This window comes from Somniosus microcephalus, chromosome 9 (genome assembly GCF_052327205.1).
Source record: "Somniosus microcephalus isolate GS21.2 chromosome 9, FLI_Smic_1.0, whole genome shotgun sequence".
In the NCBI taxonomy this organism is placed as follows: domain Eukaryota; kingdom Metazoa; phylum Chordata; class Chondrichthyes; order Squaliformes; family Somniosidae; genus Somniosus; species Somniosus microcephalus.
This window is the reverse complement of record NC_140995.1, coordinates 71,170,186-71,183,857: the sequence shown is the minus strand read 5'-3', so window position 1 is coordinate 71,183,857 and position 13,672 is coordinate 71,170,186. Positions and strand designations below refer to the sequence as shown.

The 13,672-nt window shown below is 47.4% G+C and overlaps 1 protein-coding gene across 2 annotated transcripts in view; it reads left to right on the top strand.

The window, feature by feature from the left end:
• The first annotated feature begins 11,042 nt into the window (after positions 1-11,042).
• trim67 (tripartite motif containing 67) overlaps positions 11,043-13,672 on the top strand; it is a 75,326-nt gene continuing 72,696 nt past the window's right edge. For both annotated transcript variants that reach the window (XM_085996753.1, XM_085996752.1), the window contains exon 1: positions 11,043-11,948. In XM_085996753.1, the coding sequence (XP_085852879.1) occupies positions 11,163-11,948 (786 nt within the window). In that variant the 5' untranslated portion in view covers positions 11,043-11,162. The remainder of the gene's footprint in view (positions 11,949-13,672) is intronic.

Sequence of the window (13,672 nt, the reverse complement as noted above, 5' to 3'; positions counted from 1 at the left end):
TAAGGCTTACAGGTCTGTAATTACCTGCTTTTTCCCTACCCCCCTTTTTGAATAGTGGGGTAACGTTAGCTACCCTCCAATCCATCGGCACTGTTCCCGAGTCTAATGAATTCTGAAAAATCATCCTTAGTGCATCCGCTATCTCTAGGGCCACCTCCTTCAGTACCCTAGGATGCATGTTATCAGGCCCTGGGGATTTGTCCACCTTCAATCCCTTTAGCTTCCTTAACACCATATCCTTAGAGATATTGATTTGCGTCAGTTCCTCCTTTGCCAATGTCCCTATTTTTCCCGATATCCCAGGGAGGTTTTTTGTGTCTTCCTTCGTAAAGACTGACCCAAAGTATGCATTTAGTTGATCTGCCATTTCCTTATTTCCCATTATATATTCCCCCGTATCTGACTGCAATGGACCAACTTTGGTTTTCACCAGTCTTTTCCTTTTGATATATTTATAAAAGCTTTTGGAGTTAGTTTTTATATTTTCCGCCAGCTTGTTTTCGTAAGCTATTTTGCCCCTCTTGATCATGCCCTTTGCCCTCCTTTGCTCTATCTTAAACTGTTCCCAATCTTCCGCTCTGGCGCTTTTTTTGGCTATTTTATACGCCCTATCTTTGGATTTTATGCTGTCTCTAATTTCCCCTGTTATCCACGGTTGAGTCACCTTTTTAGATTTCCTTTTATGCCAGATTGGTATAAACAATTTTTGCAATTTTGTCATTCTATCTTTAAATGTTTGCCATTGTTTATCTACCTCCAGTCCTCCCAGGAACGTTGTCCAATCAGACCTACTCAGTTCCCGTCTCATGGCATCATAATTCCCCTTGTTTAAATTCAGGACCTTAGTCTCTGAGTCAATTTCTTCGCTCTCCATTTCGAGTGAGAAATCGATCATGTTATGATCGCTCTGACCCAAGGGTCCCCGTACAACAAGATTACTGATTAGTCCCTTCTCATTGCACAGTACCCAGTCCAATATAGCCTGTTCCCGAGTTGGTTCCTCGACATATTGATCCAGATAACCATCCCTTAAACACTCAAGGAATTCCTCCTCCTCATTATTTTTACTGATTAGGTCACCCCTCAGCCTTTTTTCAAGAGAAAAGAGACCCAGCCTGTTCATCCTTTCCTGATATGTTGTAGGATTCGCAAAATTGGATTTAATATTAATAAGGGTTAAATGGCAGAAGAGGCCGTGATTCTAAAGACTGTTTTAAAAGCCCAGAAAAAGGGGCATATAAAATGGCCGCCGTACCATGTGATCAGCTTATTGGGACACTTTAAAATGGTTCCTGCGCAACCTCAGACAGTTTTGTGGATTCAACCCACAGTAAGTTCTGGAAGCCATTCCTGAGAGAACGAAACCAGACCCACAGGCATGCATATGGATTAGATGCAGATCCACTCAAGATCGGCCTGGAGACAGGGGCCATCAAGATGTTGCCCCAGACAAAAGGGGACAATTTCATATTCATGAGAACAGCACCCAGGACTAGCTAACGAGATCAGCAGGACATTCAAAACAATGGAGATAATTTCAAACCAGAGATGGGCCCGTTACCAGCTGTTTAAGACATTTTAAATATAATAACTGCCCCACTGTGCTCCAAGCCCGCCAAAGTTAAAACAAAGACTAACCTGATTTTGGGCGGGAAGGGAAGCCTCGGGAAGAAAGGTATATCTGGAGAGACTTTTCGGCAGTTGACACGGCAGTTGGACACGACTTGACATGGCAGTTGGACACGACTCGACACGGCAGTAGATCGGGCAGACACACAGCTTGGGAGAAGACGCTGGGAGAAGCTTGAATCGGCAAGCTTGAACAGTCACAAGGAGAGTCGAGCTAAAAGACAGTTTTATAGTCGGACAGTCGTTGCAGCCTCAGCAGCCGGTCCAGCTTTTGAGCTGGGCGGAGAGGAGCTGGGTTGGAGAAGGATAATCATGACTGCATAAAGAAAATTGCTCGAAACCAGCGTCCCGCCCTGGGGAAAACCATCGGGAGATCATTGACCATCCCCGGCCCGTAGCCGATAACAGAGGGGCCATATCAGCCCAAGGCTCCCCTGACTAGGGTCGAGCCGACGATCCTCGACCCCGCCGACATCCAGGCCCGCCGGTGTCCAGCCGCCCCCGACCCCCACCTCAGGAGAGAGGTGTGGCACAGCTCGCAGGGGCTCCACGATCCACGTGGAGACGAAACGCCTGAAAGGACCAAACACAGACTCGATTTCAAAACCCTTGCACTTCCTAGTGGGATTGGTGAGCATGTTTCTGGCCCTTCACAATCAGATCTAGATAGGTTTAATAAGGGGGTGGATTTAAGGGTACAATTAACATGAGTTGTTGTCCCTCGATGTTCCGTGTGTTTCCTTATTTCATAATGATCTTTGTAGAGTATAAGATGCCTGTATTTGCCTTAGTTAGTACTGTGTCGTTATGATTTGTTTTGTGTTTTTCCCTCCCATGTATTCCCTTATCTGCTTGCATTTGATTTGATATTTTTCCTTATGCAATAAAATTTCATTTTGATTCATCAAACTTGGTCTACAAGTCTTCTCTACATTGTAGCTCCTGCGCCTAAGTCCAGAGTATAGAATCTAAGGGGTGAGTGGGTCGAACCACTCAAGGTTTACTGTGCAAGAGAGAGAAACCTCAGGGAAATCTCTCAAGGAAAACCCCTTACAATGTATACCCTCGCATTTCTCGTATCATCCTTGTAAATCTTCTCTGTACCCTCTCCAGTGCCTCTATATCCTTTTTATAATATGGTGACCAGAACTGTATGCAGTACTCCAAGTGTGGTCTAACCAAGGTTCGATACAGGTTTAGCATAACTTCCCTACTTTTCAATTCTATCCCTCTAGAAATAAACCTTAGAGCTTGGTTTGCTTTTTTATGGCCTTGCTAACCTGTGTTGCAACTTTTAGTGATTTGTGTATTTGTACTCCTAGATCCCTTTGCTCCTCTACCCCACCTAGACTCGCACCCTCCAAGTGATAAGTGACCTCCCTCTTCTTCCTACCAAAATGTAATACCTCACATTTATCTGTGTTGAACTTCATTTGCCAATTATATGCCCATTCTGCAAGTTTATTAATGTTCTCCTGTAACTTGCTGCAGTCCTCCTTAGTATTGACTATCTCCTCAATTTGGTGTCATCCGCAAATTTAGAAATTGTGTTTTTGATTCCTAAGTCTAAATCATCAATGTAAATTGTAAACAGCAGTGGTCCCAGCACTGATCCTTGTGGAACACCACTACCCACCTTCTGCCACTGTGAATAGCTACCCTTTACTCCTACTCTCTGCTTTCTGTCCTGATGCCAGCCAGCAATCCATTCTGCTACTTGTCCCCTGACTCCGCATTCTCTGACCTTGTTCATCAGTCTATTATGGGGTACCTTATCGAAGGCCTTTTGAAAATCCAGATATATTACATCTACTGCATTATCAGTGTCTACTCTCTCTGTTACCTCTTTAAAAAATTCAATAAGGTTGGTGAAGCAAGACTTTCCCTTTTGAAATCCATGTTGATTATTCATTATTATATTTTTGGTTTCTAGATGTTCTTCTATTTTCTCCTTTAGTAGGGATTCCATTATTTTTCCTATCACCGATGTTAAGCTGACTGGTCTATAACTCCCAGGACATGTTCATCCCCCTTCGTAAATATCGGTATTACGTTAGCTATCCGCCAGTCCTCTGGCACCATACCTTTCTCTAACGAATTATTAAATATGCGTAGTAATGCCTCTGCTATCTTTTCCCTAGATTCTTTTAAAATGCGTGGATGAAATCCATCCGGACATGGGGTTTTATTGAGTTTGATTAATTTATTTAAGACATCCCTTTTTTAGTTTAAATACACTTATCTCATTACTAATCTCATCATCCAATGTCATGTCCACCTGTTCTATCTCCCTGGTAAATACTGAAGCAAAATAATTATTTAATATTTCTGCCATCTCTCTATCATTACCTGTGGTATTATTCTGACTATCCCTTAATGGCCCTATTCCCATTCCAACCTTCCTTTTTTTTATTAATGTGCCTATAAAATATTTTACTATTTTGTTTTATGTTCATTAATAATTTAATTTCATAGTTCCTCTTTGCCTCCCTAATTTTTTTTTTACTTCTCTCCTAATCTTTTATTAATTTCCCTAATTTGTCTGCATATTTCTTCCTCCACCTCCCTTCCACTATTAGGTGGTCTGTAGACTACGCCCATTAGTGTGATTGATCCTTTTTTTTTAACTCTATCCATGTGGATTCTATTTTTGTCTTGCTGATATCTGCATCACTTTTTTCTACTGCAATTATGTTATCCCTGATAAGTACAGCTACTCCACCTCCCCTTTTTCCCTCCCTATCTTTTCTAAATAGGTTATACCCTGCAATGTTTAATTCCCAGTCCTGATTTTTCTGAAGCCATGTCTCAGTAATCCCTACTATATCTGGTTCCTCGCAATGTATGATTGCCTCCAGCTCCCGTTTTATTACGGACACTGTGTGCATTGCTGTACAGACAGTTTAACTCATTTTTAATAGGATTTCCTCTCACTTTATGTTTAACCATCTTTTTAGACTTCTGTTCACAGAATCACAGAATCACAGAAACCCCACAGTGCAGATAGAGGCCATTTCGGCCCATCGAGCCTGCACCGACACATATCCCACCCGATCCCCGTAACCCCTACACCAACACATATCCCACCCTATCCCTGTAACCCCACGTATTTAATCCCCCTAACACTAAGGGTCAATTTATCATAGCCAATCAACCTAACCCGCACATCTTTGGACTGTGGGAGGAAACCGGAGCACCCGGAGAAAACCCACGCAAACACGGGGAGAATGTGCAAACTCCACCCAGACAGTTGCCCGAGGCCGGATTCGAACCCGGGTCCCTGGCGCTGTGAGGCAACAGTGCTAACCACTATGCCACCGTGCTGCCCCGTTCTAGAACTCTATTTATTCCTTCGCCTTTAGTTCCTCCCTTACTTTATTCTTTCCTATGCTCTCTTTTCCTGTTTTGTTTATATTTAGGCTGGTTATGTTTCTTGTAGATCCCTCCCCCCATCTTACTACTTTAAAGCCTTTGCCACTTCCCTATTTACCCTTTCTGCGAGGACACGGGTCCCATCCCGGTTCAGGTGGAGCTCGTCCCATCGGTACAGCACCTTCCAGTCCCAGAACTGGTGCCAGTGTCCCATGAAAAGGAACCCCTCTTTCCCACACCAGCCCTTTAGCCACGTGTTAATTCTCCTGATCTGTCTGCTTCTGTACCAATTTGCACGTGGCTTGGGCAATAATCCAGAGATTATTAACCTTGAGGTCCTGCTTTTGTCGTTTGTGGGGTGTGTGTGGAGGAATGTGCACATGCTTAGAACATAACCTAGTCATAACCAACACCTTGTTCCGTCAGAGAGACAAGTACAAGACTTCATGGCAACACCCTCACTCCAAGCACTGGCATCTGCTGGACTTCGCCATCGTCTGAGCGAGTGACCGCAAGGTCGTCCGCATCACCTGCACCATGACAGGAGCTGACGACCGCTGGACAGACCACCGCCTAATCCGCTCTGTCACCTCCATCAACCTAGCCCCAAAACAGCGGCGGCAACAGAAGCAATGCCGCAGGAAAATCAATGCTGGAGCACTCAAAGACCCTGCTAAGAAAGCCCTATTCAGCCTGTGCCTCACAACCAACCTGACGACTCCCAGTGATTCAGAGACACAGAGTGTCCACAGCGCCTGGTCTGCACTCAAGGCCTCCATAATCAGCACCTGTGAAGAGACGCTCGGTCACTCGACCAGAAAACACCAAGACTGGTTCGACGAGAACGACCAGGAGATCCAGGAGCTAGCCGACAACCACGACGTGCGTGGATTCTTTAGCGCAGTCAAGACCACCAACGGCCCAAGCACCCAAGGTCCTACCCCACTGTGGGCCAAGAATGGAGAGGTACCCATCAAGGACAGAGAGGCAGTCAGTGCCTGCTGGAAGGAGCACTTCGAAGATCTCCTTAACCGAGACAAACAGTATCCCAATATCCGGAACCTACCACTAAAAGAGGAATACGAGCATTTTTAGGGTTAATAAATTTCTGCAGGCAAAGGATACCAGAAATCACTAAACATACGAGGCCCCTAACTATACTAACAGGATCACAGGTTAGAGAACCGTTCGTTCTATCAGAAGCACAAAGAAATGCGTTCAATTCTTTAAAACAAACCTTAAGAGAGGCCCCGCCCTTAGGAAGACCAATGTATGGTAGACCATTTAGGTTGTATGTGACTACTACCGATGGATGTTCTCATTCAGTCCTAACTCAGGTACATGGAGACAGGCAGAGACCGGTGGCGTACTTCTCCACTAACCTAGACCCAGGAGAGAGAGCCCTCCTTAGATGTCTACAGGACATAGCCTCAGCCTACCATGCAGTGACCTCAGCAGAAAATATTACCTTACACTCAAAGGTGGAGATTTATAGCAGTCACGCCTTACAATCATTACTGAACAAATTATCCTTTGAATACCCCAGACCATCAGCCTCTAGATCAGATACAGGTGAAGGACAGATAGGATATGCAATTATAGAATCACCAAATGTGGTAGAATCAGGTAAACTTCCAAATCATTGGTCAGCACAGAAAGCAGAATTACACGCATTAGCAAGAGCATACAAATTATCAGAAGGGATGAAAGTAAATATTTATACGGACGTGAGATATGCCTTCGGAGTAACGCATGATTTCGGAACAATATGGAAGAGGGGTTTTCTGACCACATCTGGAACTCCCATATCGAACCAAGTACAGGTAGAAAGATTGACGCAGGCAGTATTACTACCCAGGGAATTAGCCATAGTAAAATGCCAGGCACACACACGGTTACATACACAGGTTGCCGAGGGGAATAGATTGGCAGATGAAGCTGCAAAATATGCCGCTATGTATATGGACCAAAAACAAATGCCCCAGTTGGAACAAGAGGGAGGGAAGTAAGTATCCCTCTTGTGCCCCATCGTTGGAAGATGTACAAAAGCACCAGGAGGACGCTCCTGAAAATGAAAAACAAGAGTGGATAAAAGAAAATTGTAAAAAGGATCCTTTGACACAACTATATGCCAACCCGAAGGGAAGGATAGTTGCTCCAAATTGGAAAATTCTTGGTACAACCCAAATTGGGGAAAAGTGGCACAGCAGACAATTGATCACTGTCTGATATGTCAGCAACACAACCCAGGAAAAGCCATACCAACCATAACAGCAACAGCTCCTATCCCAGACGGTCCCTTTCAAATACTAGTTAGATTTTGTACAATTAGAATCAGCTTACGGATATAAATATGTACTAGTTATCATTGATGTATTTAGTAAGTGGATAGAAGCCTTCTCAACAAGGAACAATACCGCAAAGACTGTGTGCAAAATAATACTGAAGGATATCGTGCCAAGGTTCGGAGTGCCAATACAATTAAGTTCTGACAACGGACCACACTTTGTTGCAGAAATTAATGCTGAACTTTGCGATGTTCTCAATATTAGACAACATTTACATTGCCCGCTCCATCCACAATCAGCAGGACTGGTGGAAAGGGCTAATGGAGCCCTAAAGCTAAAATTGGCCAAACTCTGTGTAGAAACCAAATTAAAATGGCCAGAAGTATTACCAATGAAAGACAGGATTATCACCAGCAGAAATTATCTTCGGAAAACCTTTAAGAACCCCGTTCTCGGCTCCCATCCAAGATGACAGACAAATAGATATTCATGTAATGGACAATCAGATGATGTCTTATTGTATGTCACTAACCTCTGCTTTAAAGTTGTCTCATCAACAGGTAACAGCCGTGACTAAACCAACACCAGCGGATGCCTGTCATCGACTCAAACCGGGTGATTATGTCTTCGTAAAGAACTTCTACCGAAAAGGATTAGAACCCAGGTGGAAGAGACCCCTATCAAGTACTGTTAACCACGCATACCGCAGTGAAGGTCGAAGGAAAGACAAAATGGATTCACGCTTCACACTGCAAGTTGTCATCACCGCTCTTGTCATAATGGACATAACCTCAACAGCGACAGAGGAGACCCCAGGCGGGGTAACATCAGGAAAGATAGAAGAAACAGAGGATACCCCAGGCGGGGCAGAATTAATTGAGCACACCGAAAGAGAAGATCCGAAGCAATGTAGAGGAGACCCCAGGCGGGGCAGAATAATCTTCAAATATGTAACATATATATGGAATAGTTGACACCCTGTGCAGTATGTAGAGAAAAGGTCGAGGTTATCATGTAATGATAAAAGGAGGGAATGTTAAGCTAGATTAATCCCATACTGCCTTACCAATGATGGACTGCTTGACATGGGTGAAGAGTTTAAATGTAAAAAAAAAAGTGACTTGTGGAGCGCGTGATTGCCTAGTTTTCTGTTTTCTCATGACTTGCAATTTATGAAAATGTATAAATATTGTAGCCCCGTGAGTCTAGGGGCTCACTCTTTGGGAGGCATACTTGTGTGCAAACACAATTGGGTTTCTCAGAGTGAAGTCCAGGTACCTTAATAAAACTTTACTTATTTTACAGTTTCTGATTTTGTGTATTACTGAGAAAGTGATAGACTGACCGGCGTGTTGAGTCTCCTAAAGCAGTGAACCCTGATCCCCCAAGTTAGGGGTAGATCCTCCTCACAGAAGCGAGGGGTTAACAATCCAGGAGCTAATAAGCCGCAAGCGCAAGACATTCCTGATCTGGAAACAGCAGCAGAACTCGAGAGCAAGAAAGCAGCACTACAGACGTCTGAAGGCCGAGGTCCAACAAAAAACTGGCGACCTAAAGAACAGATGGTGGGTGGAGAAAGCACATGAGATCCAGCAGCTAGCCAACAACCACGACGTGCGTGGATTCTTTAGCGCAGTCAAGACCACCAACGGCCCAAGCACCCAAGGTCCTACCCCACTGTGGGCCAAGAATGGAGAGGTACCCATCAAGGACAGAGAGGCAGTCCATGCCTGCTGGAAGGAGCACTTCGAAGATCTCCTTAACCGAGACTCTGTCTTCAACGCGAGTGTCCTCAACTCCACCCCGCAGCATGCTACCTGCCACCACCTCAGCACAAACCCAGCCCGGCATGAGGTTGAAAAGGCCATCCCACAACTGAAGGACAACAAGGTGCAGATGTCGAGGCGCTAAAACATGGCGGAGAAGCACTATTGGCGCAAATACATGAACTCATTTCTCTTATTTTGAAGGAGGAGAGCATGCCAGGGAATCTCAGAGATGCCGTAATTGTGACCATCTTCAAGAAAGGTGACAAGCCCGATTGTGGTAATTTCAGAGGATTCTCCCTGCTGTCTGCCATAGGGAAAGTCATCGCAAGAATCCTCCTCAATTGCCTTCTCCCACTGGCTGAAGAGCTCCTCCCAGAGTCACAATGCGGATTCCACCCACTAAGGGACACAATGGACATGATCTTCACCGCGCGTCAACTACAAGAGAATTGCAGGGATCAACACCAACTGCTGTACATGGCCTTCTTTGACCTCACAAAGGCCTTCGACACCGTCAACCATGAGGGATTATGGAGTGTCCTCCTCAAATTCGGCTGTCCCCAAAAGTTTGTCACCATCCTCCGCCTGCTTCACAACGACATGCAAGCCGTGATCCTGAACAATGGATCCACCACAGACCCAATTCACGTATGGACCGGGGTCAAGCAAGGCTGTGCCATCGCACCAACGCTCTTCTCGATCTTCCTGGCTGCAATGCTCCATCTCATCCTCAGTAAGCTCCCTGCTGGAATGGAGCTAATCTACAGAACAAACGGGGAACTGTTCAACCTCCGTCACCTCCAGTCCAGATCCAAGGTCGTCCCGTCATCGAATTACAGTATGCAGATGACGCTTGCGTCTGCGCACACTCTGAGGCCGAACTCCAAACCATCGTCAACACCTTCTCCGAAGCTTACGAGAGCATGGGCCTTACACTAAACATCCGTAAGGCAAAGGTCCTCTACCAACCTGCCCCCGCCACACGGTACTGCTCCCTGATTATCAAAATCCACAACGAGGCCTTGGACAACGTGGACCACTTTCCATACCTCGGGAGCTGTCAACAAGGGCAGACGTCGATAATGAAGTCCAACACCGCCTTCAATGTGCCAGTGCAGCCTTCAGTCGCCTGAGGAAGAGAGTGTTTGAAGACCAGGACCTCAAACCCAGCACCAAGCTCATGGTCTACAGAGCAGTAGTGATACCTGCCCTCCTGTATGCTTCAGAGACATGGACCATGTACAGCAGGAACCTCAAAGCACTGGAGAGGCACCAACACTGCCTCCGCAAGATCCTGCAAATCCATTGGCAGGATAGGCGCACCAACGTCAGTGTTCTCGCTCATCCAACATCCCCAGCATTGAAGCTTTGACCATGCTCGATCAGCTCCGATGGACGGGTCACATCTTCCGCATGCCCGATACGAGACTCCCAAAAAAAGCGCTCTACTTGGAACTCTGACACAGCAGGAGTGCCCCAGGTGGGCAGAGGAAACACTTCAAGGTCACCCTCAAGGCCTCCATGAAAAAGTGCAACATCCCCACCGACACCTGGGAATCCCTGGCCCAAGACCGCACAAAGTGGAGAAGAAGCATCCGGGAAGGCGCCGAACACCTCGAGTCTCTTCGCCAGGAGCAAGCGGAAGCCAAGGGCAAATAGCGGAAGGAGCGCACGTCAACCCAAGCACCCCACCTGCCCCTTCAATCACCATCTACCCCACCTGTGACAGAGACTGTAGGTCCCACATTGGACTCATCAGTCAACTGAGAACTCATTTTTAATGTGGCAGCAAGTCATCAAGGGACTGCCGAGGAAAGAAGACATGCGCAACTGGGCGGGAGGCGGAGGGGTTGTTGGTGTCGGATTGTGCCCATGCGCAGTGCGGGGCGGGGGGTGGTGGGAGTGTGCTCATGCGCAGGCCGGGGGGCGGTGTGCCCATGCGCAGCCGGGGGGGGGGGGGGGTGGTGTGTGTGTGGTTCGGGAGGAGGAGTGTGCTCATGCGCAGTGTGCGGCGGCGCTGTCCCCTTGCCTGGTGCTGTTGGGCGGCTCGGAGCCGCGCGTCACTCCCGCTTCCCGCACCCGGCCTCCCCTTGCTCCCCGCCGCATGGCTGACATGGAAGAGGAGCTCAAGTGCCCGGTGTGCGGCTCTTTCTACCGAGACCCCATCATCTTGCCGTGCTCGCACAACGTGTGTCTGCCGTGCGCTCGCACTATCCTGGTGCAGACCCCCGAGGCCGAGCCGCCCCGGGACCGGGCCTCGGCCGCCTCGGACTACGACTACCTGGAGCTGGACAAGATGAGCGTGTACAGCGAGGCGGACAGCGGCTACGGCTCGTACACCAGCTTCGCGCCGGCCACCCCCAGCCAGAGGTCGCCCAACGGAGTGCGGGTCTTCCCCCCGGCCCCGGCGCCTCCGGCCCCGCTCCGCCACGCCTGCCTGACCTGCCCGCAGTGTCACCGCAGCGCGCTGCTGGAGGAGCGCGGCCTCCGCGGCTTCGCCCGCAACCGCCTGCTGGAGGCTATCGTCGGCCGCTACCAGCAGGGCGGCGCGGGCGCGGTGGCCGCCAGCTGCCAGCTGTGCGAGCGCAGCCCGCTGGAGGCGGCCGTGCTGTGCGAGCAGTGCGACGTCTTCTACTGCCAGCCGTGCCAGCGGCGCTGCCACCCGGCCCGCGGGCCCCTGGCCAAGCATCGGCTTCTACCACCCGGCCAGGGCCGCGCCTCCAACAAGCCGCCGCCCCGCAAGATCTCCACCTGCACCGAGCACGAACTTGAGAACCACAGCATGTACTGCGCACACTGCAAGGTGCCCGTGTGCTACCAGTGCCTGCAGGAAGGCAAGCACGCCACGCACGAAGTGAAGGCGCTGGGAGCCATGTGGAAACAACACAAGGTAAGGGCTTCTCTTCACTGGAGGGCAGAGGGGTGACCCTAACGCGAGGGCTTCAACACAAGGAAGGGTGAATAGTGGTGGATCATTCCCACTGGCTGGCCAGACTAACACGGGAGCACAAAAGATTTACACGGGAGGTTAGAGAAAAATCTTTACACACACAAGATGGTTAGAATGTGGATAATCAAGCAATTCATGCAATTAAATCCCTTGGTTGGTAGTCTGTCCATTAATCATTCTCTCTCCTGGCCAATATTTATCTATCAACATCACTAGAACAGATTATCTGGTCATTATCACATTGTTGTTTGTGGGAGCTTGCTGTGTGCAAATTGGCTGCTGCATTTCCTACATTACAACAGTGACTACACTTTAAAAGTACCTCATTGACTGTAATGTGCTTTGGGACGTCAGGTGGTCATGAAAGGTGCTATATAAATGCAAGTCTTTTTCTTAATAGACAGTGTTTTGGGCAGAAGCTGGCTGGCTTTGGATGTAGTATCTAGCTTGACAGTTGAACTTAACCGTGGGGCACACACTGATGCCTCAAGAACCACAGTTTGCAAGTGAACTGGGTTTATCAAAATCGACATTGCTTTATCTGTAGCATTCTGGGATCGTGGCAAATGAATTCAGAAGCATTTCTTTCCAGACCTGAATCAATGCTGACTCGCCTCCAGTTCTTGATTAGAAACAATGTAGCTGTACAAGTTCCAAACAGGTCAATCAACAGTAACCTTGGGTCTGGAGGATTTAACAAAACCATCTTCCACTTGTGAAATTAAACTGTCAGTTGACCTAGGCAGATGTTGTGCCAAGAGTGTCAAGATATAGTTCAGGTTCGTCTGTTGTATTGCGCCCAAGACAGGAACCAACTCTCATGAGATTCATGAGCCACTTACTAGAGAAGAGATTCTCGTTGCCTTCTTCACAGTTTTTATCTTCAAAGTACCTTCTCCTAAGTGAGCTGCAACCAAGACTAAAGAGCCCCGCCTATCCTTTATGATGAGGGGAAGACCAGCACCTGTCAATGCAAGTATCCGCCCTGGCTGTCAATCTAGTATTCAGAGCTCGCGCTGTCTCGTCTGGAGTGGGGTTCAACCCCTTCACCTTCTGACTCGGAGGTGGAAATGCTGCCACTAATCCAAAGGCTCAGTTCTGTAGTTTAGGTATCATTAGGTAAACTGAAGGACCTCTGCATAGAGTGAACAAGAGTGAGTCCACCCTCTTTGTTCACCTACTTGATAGCGGTCATGATGTCTGTTCAGCAAATCATTGACTTGCCCTGCACTAGGGCTTGACTGTCCCTGAGCCAATCATGCTACCCACAGCTCAAATCAGTTGATATATCAGGCGGACTCATCTGTAGTTCACTTGTCTTGCGCCCATTCATTTTGAATATGTTCCCATCCATACAGGAAAGGTTTTGGGGCGAGAGGGAAGAATAAACTGAAGCACAATATAAAAATAAGGAATGTCATTAACTCTATAAGTGACTTTCGGGGACATAGATAGGTTAGTTGAAGAGGTGATGACTGTAGTAAAATCCCTTGAAGAATATTATGCTCCTTGAATCATCAACTCAGAAGCAGAATATGTTTGGTCTAGCTCCACTGATGCAAGTATCTTTGTTCTTGTAATATTTAAGAGATTTTTACCCTTTTTGGCCTGGAAGGGATCTTGGTTTAATTTATATTCTATTGCTATGAAATTAGATTTGGTTC